The 22,529-nt window shown below is 43.0% G+C and overlaps 1 protein-coding gene across 3 annotated transcripts in view; it reads right to left on the bottom strand.

Annotated features, from left to right (window-relative positions):
- The window catches only part of HYCC1 (hyccin PI4KA lipid kinase complex subunit 1), a 161,092-nt gene that overhangs the window by 58,297 nt on the left and 80,266 nt on the right, over nt 1-22,529 (bottom strand). For all 3 annotated transcript variants that reach the window (XM_068236002.1, XM_068236004.1, XM_068236003.1), the window contains exon 4: nt 15,336-15,515. In XM_068236002.1, coding sequence (XP_068092103.1) covers nt 15,336-15,515 — 180 coding nt within the window. The remainder of the gene's footprint in view (nt 1-15,335; nt 15,516-22,529) is intronic.

The following is a 22,529-nucleotide window of genomic DNA, read 5'->3' on the forward strand; positions in this document are numbered from 1 at the left end:
TACAGCACTTTTGTACATATTTGATTTTGTTCAAGATGAAGGCTATGATCGTTATTACTCATACCTGATTTTTTTTTTTTTTTAATTGAACACGAGTTATTTTAAAGCAGAAAGTCAGATGAAGAAAACGGCCAACAATATAGCACAGCCACATCAGTGAAAAAGTTTAGGTCCTAAAATGGCTATGGTCTATGTAGAAATTGTCCATAAAAGTGCTGCTGACCAGACTTATGGCAGTCACAGTCCCCGCTTCTAGATGCGTCTTTCTCTGGCTCTGTTGGCAGTATCAACAGAATTCCCTAAACTGCAGTACAGTAAAGCAAGCACAAGATGTCACTGTATTGTGCTGCAATGATCTCTATGGTATTGTGATTTTCCTGTATTCACTCTGCGTTCCTCTCTGTTCTAAGTAAGCGGCATGACCTGATGGTTGTGAAAGTTTTATCTCTGCATGAGTTTCTTCAGTAAAGAGTTCTAACTAGTTATACTGGCTGCCTATCTGCATGTACAGACCACTCTACCCCATCAGGCTCAGCAGCCTTCTACTGGGGTTTAGAATCATAATCACCAATATATTTGTGCCACCATTGTTCCAGACAGGGTCGGATTTACCATAAGGCATTGTAGGCGCATGCCTACAAGCGCCTGATGATAGAAAGGTGGCTCACTCTGCTCCTCAAGTGCCTCCCTCCCTCCAGAATCCTAACCAGAGCATAAATGAGAGGTTACTCATCCAACTCTCCACTAAAGCGATCCCCCTTCAGTAGGGGGAAATGTAATACTGAGGGAACATCTGGCTACCTAATACTAAGGAGCACATTTAGCTACCTATGATGGGCAAGGGAAGTAAGTAACAGCTGGGACAGCCAGCACACTTGCAGTGCAGTTCAGTGGGGGTTTGTAGCTAATGGAGGGAGAAGTCTAGGGTGCCAAGACATCTGTGCCTATAGGATCCTGTGATGTTTATCTGGGCCTGGTTCCAGACAAATATCTCAAAGCTTGTTTACAATACACCCGAACTGCAGATATGAGCTGACATATGCATTTCCTTTTAAACAATGCACATTGCCTGGCAGTCCTGCTGATCCTCTGCCTCTAATACTTTTAGCCATAAACAGTGAACAAGCATGCAGCTCAGGTGTTTGACGGAAGTCTGACTGCATTAGCCACATGCTTGGTTCAGGTGTGCGATTCAGACACTACTGCAGCCAAAGAGATCAGCAGGATGCCAGGCAACTGGTATTGTTTAAAAGAAAATAAATATAGCAGCCACCATATCCCACTCAGTTCAGGTGTACTTCAACTTTGAAGCTTTAGGTAACTAGATGAAAGTGTTTTAGACTGCTAGTTCAAGTGTTCCTTGAAATGAGCACATGAAAAACAGCATAAGAAGAGTACCAAATTCAGCAGTTCTGACAATCAGTTGGTCCAAATGGAAATCAGCTGGACAGGATGTTTTGTTACCAGTAAGTTTTGAAAGATTTCCTGCCATTACTGAGTTTATATATCATAAACTTGCATATAAGCCGACCCGCATATAAGCCGACGTACCCACTTTTCCCTAAGAAACAAAGAAAAAAGTGATTGTCTCGCGTATAATCCCCCTCCACAGTAGGCAGATGTGCCCCCAGTATAAGTTAGCCTCCATCCCCATAGCCAGATGTGCCCCAAGCAAGATACTGCTGTGTCTCAAGGCCCCAAGACACAGCAGGGAGCCAGTAACAAAACCTGTCAGTAACAAAAGCTGCTCCACCATCTGTTCTGCTCCACTGACTCGCATTTAAGCCGAGAGGGTAACTTTCCAGCACATTTTTTGTGCTGAAAAAATAGGCTTATACGCGAGTAAATACAGTATACTAAAATTAACCATTAGCTCTAAATTGTTGCTTTGTATTTTCTCTCTTTTTATATGACTTTGATTACATTTTTTTTTCTCTTTCTTATCCTTGTTATATGTTAACTTCTTGCAGACACTTGTATTGAGCTGATGAATCAGGAATCTGCCCATGAAACGCATCATTTATAGAGTTCCAAATAAATTGTTGTCTTCAGCTATATTGCCATTATTTGACTCCTTTCAAGTAGAGTAGAAGAGGAGAGCGGGGCACCACTTCTTAAAATCCCTTTATTACGGTGGGGAAATAGCAGGTACAAAGCAGTGGGGGTATTGAGTGCTTGACAGCGGTTTTGCTGGCTTCTTCAGAGGCAGAATGTATTTGACTCCTTTCAGTAAGCTACTCTTAACTCTTTTAACTGCCCAACGACTGCTCCATGCCAATTGGCATGAACGCGTCGGCAGTCCCAGGACCACTCCTCACCAATTGGCGTGAAGTGCTAGGGGAACTTTCATCGCTTTTTGCTTTTGGCCATTTTATCGATGAAAACTAATCGGGTACTGTGATACATTTTTCTGAGAAGTGTTTAGATCAATGTCCGCATAATCTTGTAAAACAGTGTAAAAAAAATATATTGTATCTGATGGGAGTGTGATAGAATGTATGCTTGCTTGAAGTGACACTGAAGCAAAAAAAACAACCTCATGATATAATGAATTGGTTGTGTAATACGGATAATTAATAGAACATTAGTAACAAAGAAAATACTGTCATTTTTATTTTCAGATATATAGCTTTTTTTTTATAATACTGCCTCATTCTCTAATAATTGCAGTTTCCACAATACACTCAGCATTTTAAATGATTTCACAGAGCAGGCTAATGACCCTTTGAGATAAGTGCTTCAAAAGACAGTGTTGCCCAAGTTGCAGAGCTCAAAAAAAGCTTCCTGTACTGGAAACAATATGAGACTCCTATCTGTGCTAATAATGTTTCTTAGCAGTACTCCGCATACAAATCATTATATCAGAAGTTAATTTTCACTTCAGATTCCCTTTAAGCCTCCATTGCATTGTGAAAGGTCATGTTTAGGCCCCACAGAAACTGGCAGCATAAACTGTACCCAGCGCAAATTGTCATCATCCCAGCTGACCAAACTATTTATGCTAAGGCGGAAAGGGTTATTGGGCCGAACACAAAGGCCCCCTGCACACTGCAAATACGATTTGCAATTGTGATTTGCGATTCCGATTTTCCCTGGATGCTATCAAAACAAAAAGAAAACCGCAGAAAAAATGCAGCATGCAGTATCGATTAAAAATTGGAATCGCATGTAAAATTGCATCAAAGTCCTAAATCGGAATCGCATGTAATGTGCAAGAGGCCTCACTCTATTCACCTTGGTAAAAGCAGTGATCGGTTGAGCTGTGAGAGCAGACCTTAGACTGGCTTCACAGTTCAGGGAAGACTGACTACCGGTAGTAGCATCAGTAATGTAAGCACAACATCTGCAAGAGACAATGCAGATCACCGGGTGACAAGTCAGTATACACTACAGACTCATCCCTGCAAGAACTCCTCCTGTCAAGAGCCTGAGATAAGGCTGGTGAAACCATAAGGAACTGGTTTGCTATTAAAAAAAAAAAAAAAAAAAACGGTCATGTAAAGACAAAATAAATATTTAATAATTAAAAAACGCATGTTCCATGGCTATAACCCTTGACAATGTATAAGGAAATGCGATCTCTGACCTATTAAGCACAAAGTAAAAATACCACCACAGTAACTAACAGCACACTAAACTATCAAAACCAAAGGGACTAATTTTGAGGAGTATGTTGGCAACAAGCTTAGAACTGAAATAATAAAGTATACCTGACCTGAAGCAAAGCTACCTAAAGTTACTCCTTGAAAAATTTGACTTTTGGGTTAAATTCAAATTTTTTTTAGACAGGAAGTAGCAGACTTGTGGTGATGTTCCCTCCTATCACCCCCATTCCCTCTTTTCCCCCACCCCTCAAGAGGAGTGAATGGGGCAGGGAAGAGGAGGGAATGGGAGGGCGATAGGAGGGAACAACAATCACCACAAGCCTGCCTCTTCCAGTCTTAAAATTTGACTTCAGCCAAAAGTCACATATTTGAAGGAGTGATTACGGGAACCAGCATACAGGTGGCAGCCATTACTTCTGAGCTTAGTAGGAGGTTTTAGATCATGTGTGTGTTTGCGATCACCTCCCCTGTGACATCATCAGCAGCAGCCTGTGTTTTGTTTTTGCGCATACTCTGCGTGCGCACAGTGTGCGTCCTCTGCGTACAGTGTGTGCCTCCTCCGCGTACAGTGTGTGCCTCCTCTGCGTACAGTGTGTGCCTCCTCTGCGTACAGTGTGTGCCTCCTCCGCGTACAGTGTGTGCCTCCTCTGCGTACAGTGTGTGCCTCCTCTGCGTATGCGTCCTCTGCGTGCGCGTGTCTCAACCTTTTAGCTTTTTAAATTGTTAAGGCCCATACACACGTCGGATTTTAGCGAACGACCCGTCGTTTGAACGTTCCGTCGTTCGGACGTTTTCGCGTCAAATCCGACGTGTGTACAGACTATCGTTTGGGTGATAAGACTGGTTACCAACGATCCGCCGATCTGTACACACGTCGGATTTGACGCAAGAACGTCCGAACGATGAAACGTTCAAACGACGGGTCGTTCGCTAAAATCCGACGTGTGTATGGGCCTTTAGTGTGTGTGTTTATAGATAAGGGAAATTTGTGCAGAGTTTGATGATGACCTGCAGGCTCACAGTGGAGCAATCAACATGAAGGAATTACACTGTGAGTAGCAATCATTTTTGATCCATCTTCTATTTCTGAACTTCACAATTTGCAATGTATTGATTTATTTTCCTTTTTTCCTTACTATCATCTTTCAGTAAAGTTCCTCTTTAAGGTGTAAGTACAATTATCCTAACCTCCTCAGAAGCAGAAACATTCCATGTGTATCCTCTGATGTCCTGGCTTAATCTGATCACTGGAGCCTGTGTGGGCATTGATGTAGCAGCAGCAGATGCAGAGGTTGCCTCCGTACCAGGGGCCCATATGTGGCCCTCCTCCAGTCACTGCATTACTGCTTTACTGGTGCTGTAATGATACTGATCACCTCTGTAGTGGTAAGCAGTAACAAACTATTCTTGCAATAAACAGCATTATGCTAACATTGAGATCACTTAAAAGGTAAAATTGTTTCTCCCCAGACTGGACTGACCGGCTATTGAAACCAATGTGATTTTGACTGCGACGACCTTGACCTGTGACGCAATTTTGGCTCACTCTTGGGCAAGCACTGCATTGAATAGTAGCAGGGCTGTGGAGTCGGTGCAAATTTGGGTGCCTGGAGTTGGAGTCGGGAAAAATGCCCCGACTCCTAATGAATTTTAAGTAATTAAAATAGAAAATATGATAAAATGTTCCATTTCTCAGATAATAGTCATCATAAATTTATATACAGTATATATACAGTAATAGCTGTGCTTAGTCCACAAAAATGAAATAAACCAATCAAAATGAGTTACTTGTGCTGCTTCAATAACGCAGCCCCCGTATTTCTAAAGTCAGATATACGGTATATATCTGATTGTGACTGTACAGTATACAGGGAGTGCAGAATTATTAGGCAAGTTGTATTTTTGAGGAATAATTGTATTATTGAACAACAACCATGTTCTCAATGAACCCAAAAAACTCATTAATATCAAAGCTGAATATTTTTGAAAGTAGTTTTTAGTTTGTTTTTAGTTTTAGCTATTTTAGGGGGATATCGGTGTGTGCAGGTGACTATTACTGTGCATAATTATTAGGCAACTTAACAAAAAACAAATATATACCTATTTCAATTATTTATTTTTACCAGTGAAACCAATATAACATCTCAACATTCACAAATATACATTTCTGACATTCAAAAACAAAACAAAAACAAATCAGTGGCCAATATAGCCACCTTTCTTTGCAAGGGCACTCAAATGCCATCCATGGATTCTGTCAGTGTTTTGATCTGTTCACCATCAACATTGCGTGCAGCAGCAACCACAGCCTCCCAGGCACTGTTCAGAGAGGTGTACGGTTTTCCCTCCTTGTAAATTTCACATTTTATGATGGACCACAGGTTCTTAATGGGGTTCAGATCAGGTGAACAAGGAGGCCATGTCATTAGTTTTTCTTCTTTTATACCCTTACTTGCCAGCCACGCTGTGGAGTACTTGGACGCGTGTGATGCAGACTTCTTCCTGTACCACTGCTTGAAGAAGGTGTCTTCCAGAAACTGGCAGTAGGACTGGGAGTTGAGCTTGACTACATCCTCAACCCGAAAAGGCCCCACAAGCTCATCTTTGATGATACCAGCCCAAACCAGTACTCCACCTCCACCTTGCTGGCATCTGAGTCGGACTGGAGCGCTCTGCCCTTTACCAATCCAGCCACGGGCCCATCCATCTGGCCCATCAAGACTCACTCTCATTTCATCAGTCCATAAAACTTTAGAAAAAAATCAGTCTTGAGATATTTCTTGGCCCAGTCTTGACATTTCAGCTTGTGTGTCTTGTTCAGTGGTGGTCGTCTTTCAGCCTTTCTTACCTTGGCCATGTCTGAGTATTGCACACCTTGTGCTTTTGGGCACTCCAGTGATGTTGCAGCTCTGAAATATGGCCAAACTGGTAGCAAGTGGCATCTTGGCAGCTGCACGCTTGACTTTTCTCAGTTCATGGGCAGTTATTTTGCGCCTTGGTTTTTCCACACGCTTCTTGCAACCCTGTTGACTATTTTGAATGAAACGCTTGATTGTTCGATGATCACACTTCAGAAGCTTTGCAATTTTAAGAGTGCTGCATCCTTTTGCAAGATATCTCGCTATTTTTGACTGTTCTGAGCCTGTCAAGTCGTCCTTTTGACCCATTTTGCCAATGGAAAGGAAGTTGCCTAATAATTATGCACACCTGATATAGGGTGTTGATGTCATTAGACCACACCCCTTCTCATTAGAGAGATGCACATCACCTAATATGCTAATTGGTAGTAGGCTTTCGAGCCTATACAGCTTGGAGTAAGACAACATGCATAAAGAGGATGATGTGGTCAAAATACTAATTTGCCTAATAATTCTGCACTCCCTGTATATGATGTGTACACAGGAATCTCTTATATATACTAAATAACATATATGCTGTAAGAATAAAGCCTGATGTGTAGCTGTGTCACTAACAGAGATGGTCAATGAGATGGAAATAATTCTGCGTTGATGCGTATTAATGCAAAAGTATGCTCTTTGCTCATAAAATCAAATAATTTGATATGTTAAAATTTGGTTTGGTGACTACGAATTAAAGGGTACCTGAGACGGATGAAAAGAAAAGTTTTATACATACCCGGGGATTCCTCCAGCCCCCTTCAGGCCAATCAGTCTCTCGCTGTCCTCCTCCACCACCTGGATCTTCTGCTATGAGTCCCAGCAATTCAGCCAGTCAGCGCAGTCTGGCCACGTGCCGCTCCTACAGCCAGGAGCATTCTGCACCTGCGCAATAGTGCTGCACAGGTGTAGTACGCTCCCGGTGGCGGAGTGTGTGCATGCGCACTACGCCAGACTGGCTCATGTACCTGGACTCATAGCAGAAGATCCAGATGGCGGATGAGTAAAGCAAGAGACTGATTAGCCTGAAGGGGACTGAAGGAAGCCCCAGGTATGTATAAAACTTTAATTTCATCTATCTCAGGTTTACTTTGTTACACAGTAGTACTATACTCTACATATGCTCTCCCCACAGAGCTGCAGGGAATCCACTGAGAATGTTGTGCACATTGAACACAGAGGAGTTGTCTATCACCCATAATCCTGGTTCAGATTGTGCATGAAGAATGTGTAATAGAGGAAGAATTGGCTCATTCTCCTGCAGAGTGCCTGTACATCACTCTTACATGTACCCACAGTCACATTGCTTAGGGCCTGATCCATGTTCAGATTGTGCATGAAGAATGTGTAATAGAGGAAGAATCTCCTCATTCCCCTGCAGAGTACCTGTACATCACTACTCCTACATGTACCCACAGTCACATTGCCTAGGCGCTGATAGATGTTCTTTGTTCCGGTCTGTGCCCTTTACAAGTACTCTTACCAAGGACTAGTTTTAGTCTATGACTAAAGAGAATAAATATAGCAGTCTGCATATCCTTCTCACTTCAGTTGTCTTTTAAAATTCCTAAGCATTGGCAGTTAAGATACAAATTTCATGTTACATACTTTCAATTAACAAGGTTGTAATATGCAAATTAGAGGAGTCGGTGGAATCCTAAACTGAGGAATCGGAGTCGGAGGATTTTTGTACCGACCCAACAGCCCTGAATAGCAGAGAGCTCATTAGTTACTATTAGTTCTGGACTGGCAACATGGGGTAAATTAAGACCACAGGCAATGCCGTCCAGAATGCTCTGTCTCTGAGCACCACTTCTTGTGGCAGACATACCCTCTCCAGAGGAAGGCAGGAATGTCCCCTCCTGGCAGCAGCAATGAAAGTTCTCCAAGGGCAGACATGGGCACTGTCACATGAACTCAAGTAAAGGCCCATCAAGCAGAGCAGAGCAGTGGCTGCATCCCTGCTGCTTCCAGTCTTACTGGTGATCAACTATTCTGTGTCATTCCAGCAAGGCCTGTGAGAATCTGCAGTTCTCTCATAGAAGGGTTATTTTTCCAGTAAGCGTAATATCTAAAGCAGGATTTTTTGCTGCAAGCAACTCAGAGGATTTGGGCCTCTGGAAACTAGGCTACCAGTTTCAGAACTGCGCTTGGAGCTGGGCTTTCAGCAAGCTGAAATTTCCTCCCAGCATTATGCCACAGCGCAGAAGCCCTTCCATCTATTGTGCGGCGCCTTTCATCATCCAGGTGTGAAAAGTACAGCTGCAGCTGCTAGCTATGAAGCAAAGGCTCCAATATGAATGAGGTTGTTTGAAAAAGCACTGAATTGCAATGTGATTTGTATACAGCTAAAGAACTGTACAGAAAATAACGCAACAAATAAAATGACTCATTTTTACACAATATCAACTTATAAATGATTCAGTCAGTGTTTGCATGCTGTGAAATCTTTCCTCTCCGATTTACATTCTGAAGCCAGTGAAAATAATGCCTGTTCTCCCAGAATGCACTGGGAGTAGATTTAGAACCTAGGCTAAAGCTTTGTACACACGCTCAACAAAAGTTGTTCGAAATGTCTGACAAATGACAGATTTTGCCGTATCGGACAACATTTATGGGAGAAAATTTAACAAAACGACGACGAGCAACCAATCAGGGCTGTGGAGTCAGTACAAAAATCATCCGACTCCAACTCAGACTCCTCAGTTTATGAAACCACCGACTCCAACTCCAGGTACCCAAAATTACTCAGACTCCACAGCCCTGCAACCAATGCCAGGCAGTTTGTGGGATGCATACAGTGGACCAATTCAGACGACTGTTGGGCAGATATTGTGCAGTTAGATGCATGTCTACTATGTAGTTTAACCTTTTAGCAGCCACATAAAGTAAAACCGATGACGCGATCTTTTAAGCCCCGATCACATGTAATAATGTGATCGGAAGTCAGAAGAGAATGTGGGGAGTGCAGTGCCGCAGGTGGATGAAGAGGAGAAGCAGATCCAGCGTCTGAACAGGTAATTATGACCGCTCCCTGCACTGCTCTGCATGCCCTCAGTAGGCGGAATGAGTTCTGCCGGCTGAGGTTAAAATAGGTGCAGCATCTTCAAACTAAATATTTTGCTTGAAGATGCTACCTGGTTAAACTAGATTAAAGTGAACCTTCGGACTAAAATCGACTCAGCAGCACTGAAAAGGCTTGCTGTTTCTTTAACAGTTTCACGGCATCAGAACTTTGTTTCTCTTATACAAGCCTCATTTTTAGCTGCACAGAAGAAAACTGCCCGGGCTTTTTTCCCCTGATGCTGTGCAAAGCATGATGGGATTTCTGATGTTCTTGTTCTGCTGTTTTGGTGCATTTTTTTTTTTTTTCTTTACATTTTGAATTTGACATTTGAAGCCTAGCGTCTGCAGCTGGGAGGGGTAATCAGGACACAGGACTGTTGGAACTGTGTCTCCTGCTCCCTATCACCTCCTTTCCACCAAAAAGATTGCTGCCCCATGACAAAGTTGGCAGCCCCCATGAATCACAAACATTTGCCTGTTCTTTTAAAACAGGGTTGGTAAGAGATTTTATTACCTATCTATTCTAATTAACATAACTAATGTAACTTTATGACAGTATGTTTGTTTAGGCTAAAGTTCCCCTTTAAGGAAGAAAGAAGGCTGGGCACATTCAAAAATAAGACGCCTATTTATTCAAAAACTTTAAAAACATACACAATTCCACAGCAGAGACTGCAAAGAGAGAGAGGGTGTCCAAGCCACACAGAGGCCGGCAGCTGTTTCGCACCCTTAGCTGGGGTGCTTCATCAGAACCAGCTAAGGTGGCGAAACAGCTGTCGACCTCTGTGTGGCTTGTACACCCTCTCTCTCTCTCTTTGCAGTCTCTGCTGTGGAATGGTGTAGGGTTTTAAAGTTTTTCAATAAATAGGCGTCATTTTTGGATGTTCCCAGCCTGCTATGTTCTTCCTTAATCTAGTGATGGTCTTCCTCTGGGCTTAGAGCACTCCATTGAGCCTGAGTAGCTGTTCCTGTGCATCTCCTCTATCTACAGTATCCACTAACGGGTCAAACGACATGTTTCTACAGAATGCGTGCATGGTCGCTTCCGCTTGTGAGCACAATACTTAAATGATTGTCAATTACAATATCGGTGTGCGGAAAACTTCATTGGAAGCTTTGGTCACCAGGAAAGTCGTTTGTGCGTTGTGTTACATAGTTACATAGTTATTTTGGTTGAAAAAAGACATACGTCCATCGAGTTCAACCAGTATAAAGTACAACACCAGCCTGCTCCCTCACATATCCCTGTTGATCCAGAGGAAGGCGAAAAAACCCTTACAAGGCATGGTCCAATTAGCCCCTAAAGGGAAAAATTCCTTCCCGACTCCAGATGGCAATCAGATAAAATCCCTGGATCAACATCATTAGGCATTACCTAGTAATTGTAGCCATGGATGTCTTTCAACGCAAGGAAAGCATCTAAGCCCCCTTTAAATGCAGGTATAGAGTTTGCCATAACGACTTCCTGTGGCAATGCATTCCACATCTTAATCACTCTTACTGTAAAGAACCCTTTCCTAAATAAATGGTTAAAACGTTTTTCCTCCATGCGCAGATCATGTCCTCTAGTCCTTTGAGAAGGCCTAGGGACAAAAAGCTCATCCGCCAAGGTATTATATTGCCCTCTGATGTATTTATACATGTTAATTAGATCCCCTCTAAGGCGTCTTTTCTCTAGACTAAATAAACCCAGTTTATCTAACCTTTCTCGATAAGTGAGACCTTCCATCCCACGCATCAATTTTGTTGCTTGTCTCTGCACCTGCTCTAAAACTGCAATATCTTTTTTGTAATGTGGTGCCCAGAACTGAATTCCATATTCCAGATGTGGCCTTACTAGAGAGTTAAACAGGGGCAATATTATGCTAGCATCTCGAGTTTTTATTTCCCTTTTAATGCATCCCAAAATTTTGTTAGCTTTAGCTGCAGCTGCTTGGCATTGAGTACGATTATTTAACTTGTTGTCAATGAGTACTCCTAAGTCCTTCTCCAAGTTTGATGTCCCCAACTGTATCCCATTTATTTTGTATGGTGCTAGACCATTAGTACGTCCAAAATGCATGACCTTACATTTGTCAACATTGAATTTCATCTGCCATGTATGTGCCCATATAGCCATCCTATCCAGATCCTGTTGCAATATGACACTATCTTCCTGAGAGTTGATGATTCTGCACAATTTTGTATCATCTGCAAAAATAGCAACATTGCTCACTACTGCATCTACCAGGTCATTAATAAATAAATTGAAGAGCACTGGACCCAGAACAGACCCCTGTAGGACCCCACTGCTAACAGTCTCCCATTTTGAGTACGATACATTGACCACAACTCTTTGTTTTCTGTCCATTAGCCAGTTCCCTATCCATGAACACAGACTCTTCCCCAGTCCTTGCATCCTCAACTTTTGCACCAGACTTTTGTGGGGAACAGTGTTGAAGGCCTTTGCAAAGTCCAAGTATATCACATCTACAGCATTCCCAATATCCATATTAGCATTCACTACCTCATAAAAGCTGAGCATGTTAGTCAAACAGGACCTGTCTTTAGTAAACCCATGTTGATGCTGAGAAATAAGATTATTTTCTACTATGAAGTCATGTATAGTATCTCTTAGTAACCCCTCAAATAGTTTGCATACAACGGATGTTAAACTTACAGGTCTATAATTTCCTGGATCAGATTTTTTGCCCTTCTTAAATAATGGGAAAACGTGGGCTGTACGCCAATCCACTGGGACTCTGCCAGTTGCAAGAGAGTCACAAAAGATAAGATAAAGGGGTTTATCTATAACTGAACTTAATTCCCTTAGGACCCGAGGATGCATGCCATCCGGGCCAGGTGCCTTGTTTTTTTTTAATTTATTTAGTCTTGCCTTCACTTCTTCCTGCGTTAAGTATTTAATATTACAGTTAGAAGATTGAGACTCTTCTGCCTCTGTAGTTTGCAACAGTGCTGTTTCTTTTGTGAAGACAGAAGCAAAGAAAGCATTTAATAACTCTGCCTTACCTTGGTCATCCACCATTGAGTTCCCATCCTCATCCTTTAGGAGTCCTATACAGTCAACCTTTCTTTTTTTAGAGTTAATGTACTTGTAAAACTTTTTTGGGTTAGATTTGATATCCTTAGCGATTTGTTTTTCAGCTTCAATCTTTGCCTGCCTAATTTCTTTTTTACAATTTTTATTGCACTCCTTATAATTGCTTAGTGCAGCCTCGGTCCCCTCCTGTTTTAAGACCTTATAGGCATTATTTTTCCTCTTCATTTTATCTTTAACCTTTCTATTCATCCATAGAGGCCTTTTTTTATTCCTAGACATTTTGTTTCCATATGGGATATACATACTACAGTATTGATTGAGTATAAGTTTAAAAGCTTGCCATTTCCCTTCAGTGTCTTCCCCTTGTAGTACATTATCCCAGTTCACCAAACTTAGTGCCTGCCTAATTTGAGTGAACTTTGCTTTTCTAAAATTCATAGTTTTAGTGGTCCCGCTGCCCCGTGGCCTATCAGTCACCAGATCAAACGTTATCATGTTGTGATCACTATTTCCCAAATGTTCTTGAACCTGCACATTTGATACATTATCTGGTCTATTAGAAATGATCAGATCCAGTAACGCATTCCCCCTAGTTGGTTCAGTTACCATTTGAGTCAAGTAATTGTCCTGTAGTGCTGCCAGAAATCTGCTGCTTTTACCAGAATGGGTAGCCTCAATACTCCAGTCAATGTCTGGAAAGTTGAAGTCGCCCATAATTATGACCTCATTTTTACCTGCAGCTTTTTCAATCTGCTGTAGTAATCGCAGTTCTGCAGCTTCATTAATAAGAAGTGGCCTGTAGCATACCCCAATAAGCAATTGGCAACTTTTATTTCCACCATGAATATTTACCCAAACGGACTCCACATCTTCGCAATCTTCCTCCATCTCATCGTTGAGGACAGCTGTAAGAGAATTCTTAACAAAGAGACAAACCCCTCCACCTTTTTTCCCTGTTCTATCCCTCCTAAACACATTGTATCCTTTTAAATTAGCTATCCAGTCATGGCTTTTATCCATCCATGTCTCGGTTATTCCCACAATGTCATAGCCTTTGTCATTCAGAATGAACTCTAGTTCGTCTATTTTATTTGCAAGGCTCCGAGCATTGGTTACCATGCACTTTATATTTTTACCACCACATTTACCAATTTTGTTTACATGAAATTGGCTACTTGAATTTTTACCAACCTCCTTAATCTTTACACTGTCCCCACCCCCCTCTCCACCCTCCATAATGATAGGTTCCCACTGTCTTTTTACCTCATCTTGTCTACGTATTGAGACTTTATCCCCCCGCCTCCCCCCAGATCCTAGTTTAAAATCTCCTCCAACCGTTTAGCCATCTTCTCCCCCAATGCAGCTGCACCCTCCCCATTAAGGTGCAGCCCATCCCTGCTGTAGAACCTGTAGCCGACTGCAAAGTCTGCCCAGTTCTCCAGGAACCCAAACCCTTCCTTCCTACACCAATTTCTCAGCCACTTATTTAACTCCCTAAGCTCCCTCTGTCTCTCAGATGTAGCACGTGGCACTGGCAGTATTTCAGAAAACACCACCTTGGAGGTCCTTGCTTTAAGTTTATCTCCAAGTACCTGAAAATCCTTTTTGAGGACCTTCCATCTCCCACTAACTTTGTCATTGGTGCCAATGTGTACCATGACAGCCGGGTCATCCCCAGCCCCACCCAGTAATCTGTCAATTCTTTCCGCTACATGCCGAACCCGAGCACCCGGGAGGCAACAGACTGTACGGCATTCGCGGTTTCTTCGACAGATTACCCTATCTGTGCGCCTAATAATTGAATCCCCTACCACCAGTACCTGTCTAGCCTTAGCTGCACTCCTATTCCCTTTCTCGTTACAGCAGTCTGCCCCTTGGTTGCTAAGGAGCACATCCTGCTGCAGCATTGCTACTCCTGAATCATCCTCCCCAATATTACGCAAACAAGCATACTTATTAGTGAGGGACAACTCGGGACTAGCCTCCCTGCCACTTTTTCCCCTACCCCTTCTAACTGTGACCCAACTAGCGGCTGCCTCTGCTTCTTGGTCCGGCTGTACTCCACCCTCCTCATCTTCAACGGTTCCATCCAGTGTCTGGATCGTGAGATCCAAGCTCTTCTCCATGTTGTGTATGCTTCTCAGTGTTGCGAGATGCTTATTTAGCTCTGATCAGATGTCAGAAGAAGAATCGCACACCACCGTGGAGGTGCAGGACCCAAGCATACAGTCAATGATTAATCCAGGAGGTCGGCACACTCGCTTGTAGACCAAGTCTGCTTTTATTCAAAAAACTTGACAATTCCATTCCATCAGCCAACGACTCGTAGGTAATAACACAGAATGGTAACCAAGTGCAGCACAAAATAATCTAGTCGTTGGCTGATGGAATGGAATTGTGTCACGTTTTTTGAATAAAAGTAGATTTGATCTACAAGCGAGTGTGCGGACCTCCTGGATTAATCATTGTTTGTTTGATCAGAGTAGCCGTGTGTGTATGGACCATAAGCATCATTTAGACGGCGGGGCTACATCCCAATATACAGCAATATATAGATATAATTAGATTTTCTAATGCTGAACCCAGGAAAATTACTGTAGAAGTGGTTATCCTGAATAGTTTTCTGCATTTTACTATTAATCGCTAGAGTGCCCCTTTAAGTACATGCTATGAACAAAGTGATTGGGGTAATGCTGGCAGCTCTGCAGTCATGTGACCAACACTCACCAGATTGTAGATGCTCAGGAGCAGAGCCTCTATGCAGCCACTGCTCTGCAGGTCCCGGTTGCTGGCTACAGACAGGTAACACCATATTAGCTCTGGCAGGAACTGAAGCGTGAATGTCCTCAGGTGCTTCTCTCTGCTTCTGTAGAACTCAAAGAGCTGGTGGCAGACTGGCTCCAACAACTGTCATCAGAGGAGAGAAAAACAAGGTACATTTCACACTGTGCATTTCAACACACAAATACATACTGACTGCTGCAAAGGATAAAACAAGTAATTTGCACTACAAAAGCGCAACACTCTTGTGATAGGACCACCAACCGCACATAAAGGCAGTCATCTGTGACACTGAATCGCAGCATTCTAGAGCAGACCAGATAAGGCAGAAAGAGGCTTTACTTCTGTAGATTCACATAATCAATAAGGTGTGAACAGTCACATTATCACCCTGACACTAAACCTGTAAACACATCAAGTTAGAAAACTTAAAGGGCCACTAACATGATAAATTGTGAAATTTTAAATTCATGCAGTGTTCTCCCCAGGCTCTTTTAGCCGGGTGCTCCAACCAGCTAGTTTTGGTGAGCACCCGGCTGTTATCAGCTCACCTCCTCCTATGCTGTGAGCAGAGTTGCACACAGCAACATCGGCCCTGCATTCTCTCATCTCGCCCCACCCGGATACTTTTTCATGCCACCCAGCTGGAAATAATTTCTGGGGAGAGCACTGCCATGAAAACACAATTTTAAATAGTACATTTCTTCCCAAAGCAAAATGCACTATAAAATGTTGTTCCTATCTTGCTGTCACTTTTGACAAGTCCTCATGGGGGATATTCAGTATTTCCTTTATTCTTTATAAAAGCACTCCCCGGAAAGGACCTATATACAAGGATACTAGCCAGCCTCCTTACTCGCTTAAAGTGGAATATAACCCAGAATTTCTTCTTTGCTCTAATAGATTATTCTCAGCATATTATACACAACCAGCATTATTTTTTTTACTAGAACATCATTCAAAGGGTTAAACACAGGCTTTAGAGCAGGGGTAGGGAACCTATGGCTCAGGAGCCAGATGTGGCTCTTTTGATGGCTGCACCTGGCTCACATACAAATCAGCAGGGGTTGATTCACTAAGCTACACTGCTCAAGCAGCACAGCTTAGTGTGGCAGAGCAAGTAAAATTTTGAAAAAGTAGGCACGCTACTGCTGTAGCATGCACTACTATCTTACTCGCACTACCCCAAAACTAACAGCCACTCCAATTGTCCCACCCTGGATCCTGTTAGGTCCAGTGACTTTGTAGGACGAGCGCCCCACACTTTGATTGGCATACTAGGCTGCCTGTTGCTTGACAGGCAGCCTATTGGGCCAAAGTGTGGGGCTCTCGTCCTACAAAGTGAATCAACCCCCGAGTCAGCGAGGTAATTGTACAAGCTGTTAGTCGGTATTTCTCCTGTCTGGCTCTCGGGGAAATTGCTGATGTTGCTGAAACCCAACAGAAGCTGAAGACGTGTCTGACACTTCCGCTGCGTGGCGGATCAACTGTATACACATCACCATGGCAACAGGGATGTGAGCCCTACTCCGTCCTAGTTTGATACATATTGTATGGCTCTCACAGAATTACATTTTAAAATATGTGGCGTTTATGGCTCTCAGCCAAAAAGGTTCCTGACCCCTGCTTTAGAAGCTTCAGTTTCTGCACAGCCTGCACATCTGAATGTGTTTACTTAGATGTATCAAGTAAGGAATGTGACATTCTCTGACTGTGGAGAAGCTCTTGGAGACAGACAAAGAGTCAAGGCACGTCTGCCTGAATGAATGAATAAAAGCAGTTATTAATAAAATGCAAAGTCAGCTCACAAAGCAAAAAACTGTACTTTTGGGAAGCTATAACTTATAAATGAACAATATACTTATGCACAAATGCAAATATGATAACCGTATGGCATATAAAAAGTAGGAAAACATGTTTTATTGAATATTATGTCCGGGTTAGTATATAAACACTATTTTTATAGCTGGACTGAGCAACTGCCGCACAGCAAGTGCTTATAAAAAGAAGACCCCAAGAATCCCCCATGAGGAGATGGACTAGGCTAAACCCTGTCAGATGTTTACTGTGGTAGTTCAACTTCACGTATCCTTTTACATCACCCTCACCAGGGGCATTGATAGCCCTACAGATCAATGGCATGTGCCCCAGATATATTCTGGGGTGCCCCAGATGTCTCCCAGGCAGAGTAGAGACAACCACAGCACCCAGCATGGCAGCACACTACCCAGGCATGCCCCACAGCACCCACCATGGCATTACAGCACCTAGAGTTCCCCCTAGAGACACCATAGCACCCAGCATGGCACCACAGTAATGAGGGGGGGGGGTGTCACATCTGACCCCCACCAACAAGATCAGGGGCCAATGGCCTACCACCCCCCCAACCACCTATCAGGATTACTAGGAAACTGTCTGCCCTCCAATCACTGATAGCTCACATGATATAAAATGTAGGTGTTGTGGGTGGGGCTGAATTTCCAACATCCTTTAATTTTCCTTTAGATTATAAACTTGCAAGGGCAGTACCCTCCCCCTTTGTGTCCTGGAAGTTACTATACATTTTGTTTTCATGTTCCATCTGTCATTGCAATTACTATGATGGCCACCAATTCTCTCATTTCTTGTATATGTATACACACACACTGTATATACAGTATATGAAAGCATCTATTGGAAAGACGGCAAGGTGTTGACCCCCAATCTTCTTATGTAAATACCAAGAGTGTGGCTTACCATTAAGTATCTGGGTGCTCTACAGGGAACAGAGGGATAGCTGTACTTACACTCCACAAGGGCTTAAAGAAACCTGAAGTGAGAGGGATATGGAGGCTGCCATATTTATTTCCTTTTAAATAATACCAGTTACCAGGCCATCCTGCTGATCTATTTTTCTGCAGTAGTGTCTGAATCTAACACCTGAAACAAGCATGCAGCTCATCTTGTTAGATCTGACAATAATGTCAGAAACACTTGATATGCTGCATGCTTGTTCAGGGTCTATAGCTAAACGTATTAGAGGCAGAGTATCAGCAGGACAGCCAGGCAACTTGCATTATTTAAATGGGAATAAATATGTCAGCCTCCATATCCCTTTCACTTCAGGTTCCCTCTAAACCACCATCCGCTTTTACAGCTGTCTGTGTCCCTATGGGGAACATTTTACATTCCAACCCTAGTCAAAAGTGTCACAGGGATTGTACAACAGAGTAACCAAGCAGCTCGGGGTGACCCAAACCACCAAGCCCTATCCCATACAGCCATATCAATCTCTGCCATGTACTGATGAGGGCCAAAAACCCGAAACAGGCCGTCTACACATGGGTTTGATATGGCTGTGTAAGATTTAAAGCTATAGGCTTGCTATACACCAGCGGTTCTGGATACTAGCCTGGCCTCTGGGGCATAAAGAGATCATTTGCATATTCAGTAGTGGTGCATTGTGGGTAACCACAGATGTTCACTTAAAGAGACTGAAGTCTCTTAAAAATCCTTTTTTATTACAAAATCCTATTTAACATGTTAGCCCTACCTAAACCGCTGCATCCCCACCGCTGTAATCTATCTAAATCCCCCCCAACTCCCCCCGCAAAATCCCCGACTTTCTTGGTCGTGGATTTTGCTGCTGTTGGAGGCAGAGCTTTCAGCTGCAGCCCTGCCTCTATTCGCGTCTATCAGCGACGGATCTCCTCCTCTCCCCGCCCCTCTCAAAGAAGGAAGACAGAGGGGCGGAGTAGAGGCGGCGATCCGGGCTGACAGACGCGCTGAGAGGCAGAGCTGCGGTGCATAGCTCTGCCTCTCACGGAAGCGCTGCTCGGATTGCCCCCCGGGGAGTTTGGGGGGATTTAGTAAGATTACAGTGGTGGAGATGCGGCGGTTTAGGTAGGGCTAATATGTTAAACACGATTTTGTAATAAAACAAGGATTTTTAAGAGACTTCAGTCTCTTTAAAGCTGAATTATTACAAGTTTCCTTCTGTTCTAAAAAGGCAAGTCACACCAAGAGATTGTACAATAATGGAATAGTGTTCAAATGCAGACAGCAGTAATACAATTACTTTTTGAATTTGGTAGAAAGAATTAAATCTTTTATCAAAATCTTCTCTCTCCCATGGACCAGACAACTGCTGCCTCTGGGTCACCAGGATAAAATTCACAAGAAGGACACAACTTTTTTTTTTCCCAAACAAGCTGTGTTGCCAAGTAAAAAATATTTGTACTTCAAATAAAAACAACTTTTGTGTAAATGTTACATTTGGTTTAATTCTCAAGCTGGTTTTGCTTATTGTCAGCAAGAATGACATGCTTTGGTTTTGTAACAGATGTGAAGGTCAGCACGGTGGTGTAGTGGGTTGCGCTCTCGCCTTGCAGCGCTGGATCCCCAGTTCAAATTCCAGCCAGGTCAACATCTGCAAGGAGTTGGAATGTTCTCCTCGTGTCAGCATGGCTTTCCTCCGGGCACTCTGTTTTCCTCCCACATCCCCAAAACATAAAGATACGTTAATTGGCTTTCCCCTAAATTGGCCCTAGACTATGATATATGCACTACATCAGAGTTCCCCAACCCTGTCCACCAACAGTACATGTTTTGCAGGAAACCACACACAATCACAGGTGGGGTAATTAGTGCTGCAGCAGAGCTGATTAACTACCTCTGGATTTCTACAAAACTTGCAGTGTTGGTGGGCCCCGAGGACAGGGTTGGGGAACACTGCACTACACGATACATACATAGACATACATAGACATATGACTAGGGTAGAGATTAGATTGTGAGCCCCTCTGAGGGACAGTTAGTGACAAGTTAATATACTCTGTACAGCTTTGTGTATTATGTAATATAAATACTTAAATAAGGTCTCCTACAAATCAAGCCTCTCCCATTTCCTGCTCACCATGGCAATGAAGAGCATCTGCAACTAAACAATATGCCTGAAAACAAGATAGATTCCTTTCACCTGCTATAAATTGGTCTTAAAGTGGTATGATTCTCAGCATTTCTACTTTGTGAGAAAAAAGTATTTACAGCATAAATCTTATGACCAGAAAAAAAAAAAAATTGGTAGTCCCCCTCCTTGCCCCCCCCCCCCCCCCCCCCCCACACACACACACACTCTCTCCTAAGCTACAGTACTCCAGCCCCCATTATACTCTGATCACATTATATGCAGACTGTAGCTTCTCACTAACTACCTAGTGTACCAACTAAGTCCCAGGCAAGACAAGACATCCACACAAAGCCAGCATAGTACACTATATAAGCCAGTCGCTTTAACAGGTACCCTGGAAGTCGGACTTATGGGACGCCAGGGTATTTTGAAGAATGCCCCGGGCAGAGTTAAGGCTGGTACTACTACCTTCCCATGCTGGAGTTCAAGTGAATCCAGATCCTCTTTCATGAGCAGGACAAGTGCAGAGCGCAGCGGAAGCCCTAACCTCTCCAGCCAGCATGAGCCCAGTCCACCTTCTTTGTGTCCCTACTTGGCTTGCATCGCCGCTGGGTGACCTGGAGTCATGGTATGAAAGGGAGCCAGCAAGGCAAGCCAGGAAGGCATACAAGGACTCTGTGTGCAGCGGCTGGAGAGGTGAGGGCTTCTACTGCACTTGCCGGGGTATTACCGGAACCTGAGCTGAGGTGTGCTATTTGGGACACACACCTGGTGCTGGATAGAATATTGTATGATCGTATTATGACTTTTTCTAGTCTTCAGTTTGCTTTAAGATTAATATGTACAAGCTTACACAGTGTCCGATTTCTAAGCAAGCACATTTTGTCTCTGATGTAAAACCTCTCCAAAGCCTCTTGCACACTGCATGCGATTCCAATTTTTATATGATCCGATTTTTGATTTCGATTAAAAAAGTACTGCATGCTGCTACGGTTTTATTTGGAATCAAAAATCGGATAGCATAAAAAAATAAATAAATTTGCAATCGCATATGGGGCTTCATTCACAAAGCCGTGATAACTCATACCACAGTCGCGGTAGCGTTTTGTGCACGCTATAACGCGCGTAACAGTTTTCGCATGCAACAGTGAATTTTCATGTGAAAATGTGCGCATTTTCGTGCGTTAGCACGCAAAAATTCGCAATTGAGCCTGAAAACCGTTATGCATGTTCTATCGTGCGCAAACCGGTAGCGTGACCTTTGTGAGTCAAGCCCATAATGTGTAAGAGGCCTCAAGGTGACCTCAGCTGTCACCATGAAAGACACTGAGCAAAGCCTATTACAGAGAGCAGGGTAGCCATGAAGTGATAGCGCTCTGGCCTGAAAAGTGCTGCAGAATCAATGAGAGACCCGTGTGAAAGCTTTCCAGCAGATGCACTTTGTTTGCGAAGCATGGATATTCTCAATAAAAGCTGTCTGGGAGGGTTGCTAAGCTGCAGCGGAGATCTAGAGTACCACCACCTCCTACACTTCTATCAAGAAAATAAACATTTCATGAATCACTGCAGCTCGCGTCCATTCTCTTCTCCTGACTGATGTAATAAACCGCACGGTTTTATGTAGAGTCGTATGCAGAGGTCTCGCCCTTCCGGCGCGCTCTACAAAGCACAAATACATTAGTACAAAATTTGTGCGTGTGAGTATTATATTACATTTATATTATATTTAGTATAAAGTATGTGTCACAGAATGGAACAGCTCTAAATGATGCAAAGTGAGTGGGAAAGAGCCAGTTCTGATCCTTCTATGCTTCACCACACTAGAAGACAATATTGAATAAAATCTGAGATGGGACTTACCGTAAGACAAATACAGGATCTTCTCAAAAAATTAGCATATTGTGATAAAGTTCATTATTTTCTGTAATGTACTGATAAACATAAGACTTTCATATATTTTAGATTCAAATACACACAACTGAAGTAGTTTAAGCCTTTTATTGTTTTAATATTGATGATTTTGGCATACATCCCATGAAAACCCAAATTTCCTATCTCAAAAAATTAGCATATTTCTTCCGACCAATAAAAGAAAAAGTGTTTTTAAAACAAAAAAGTCAACCTTCAAATAATTATGTTCAGTTATGCACTCAATACTTGGTCGGGAATCCTTTTGCAGAAATGACTGCTTCAATGCGGCGTGGCATGGAGGCGATCAGCCTGTGGCACTGCTCAGGTGTTATGGAGGCCCA

Source organism: Hyperolius riggenbachi, chromosome 5, assembly GCF_040937935.1.
Source record: "Hyperolius riggenbachi isolate aHypRig1 chromosome 5, aHypRig1.pri, whole genome shotgun sequence".
Taxonomy (NCBI): Eukaryota; Metazoa; Chordata; class Amphibia; order Anura; family Hyperoliidae; genus Hyperolius; species Hyperolius riggenbachi.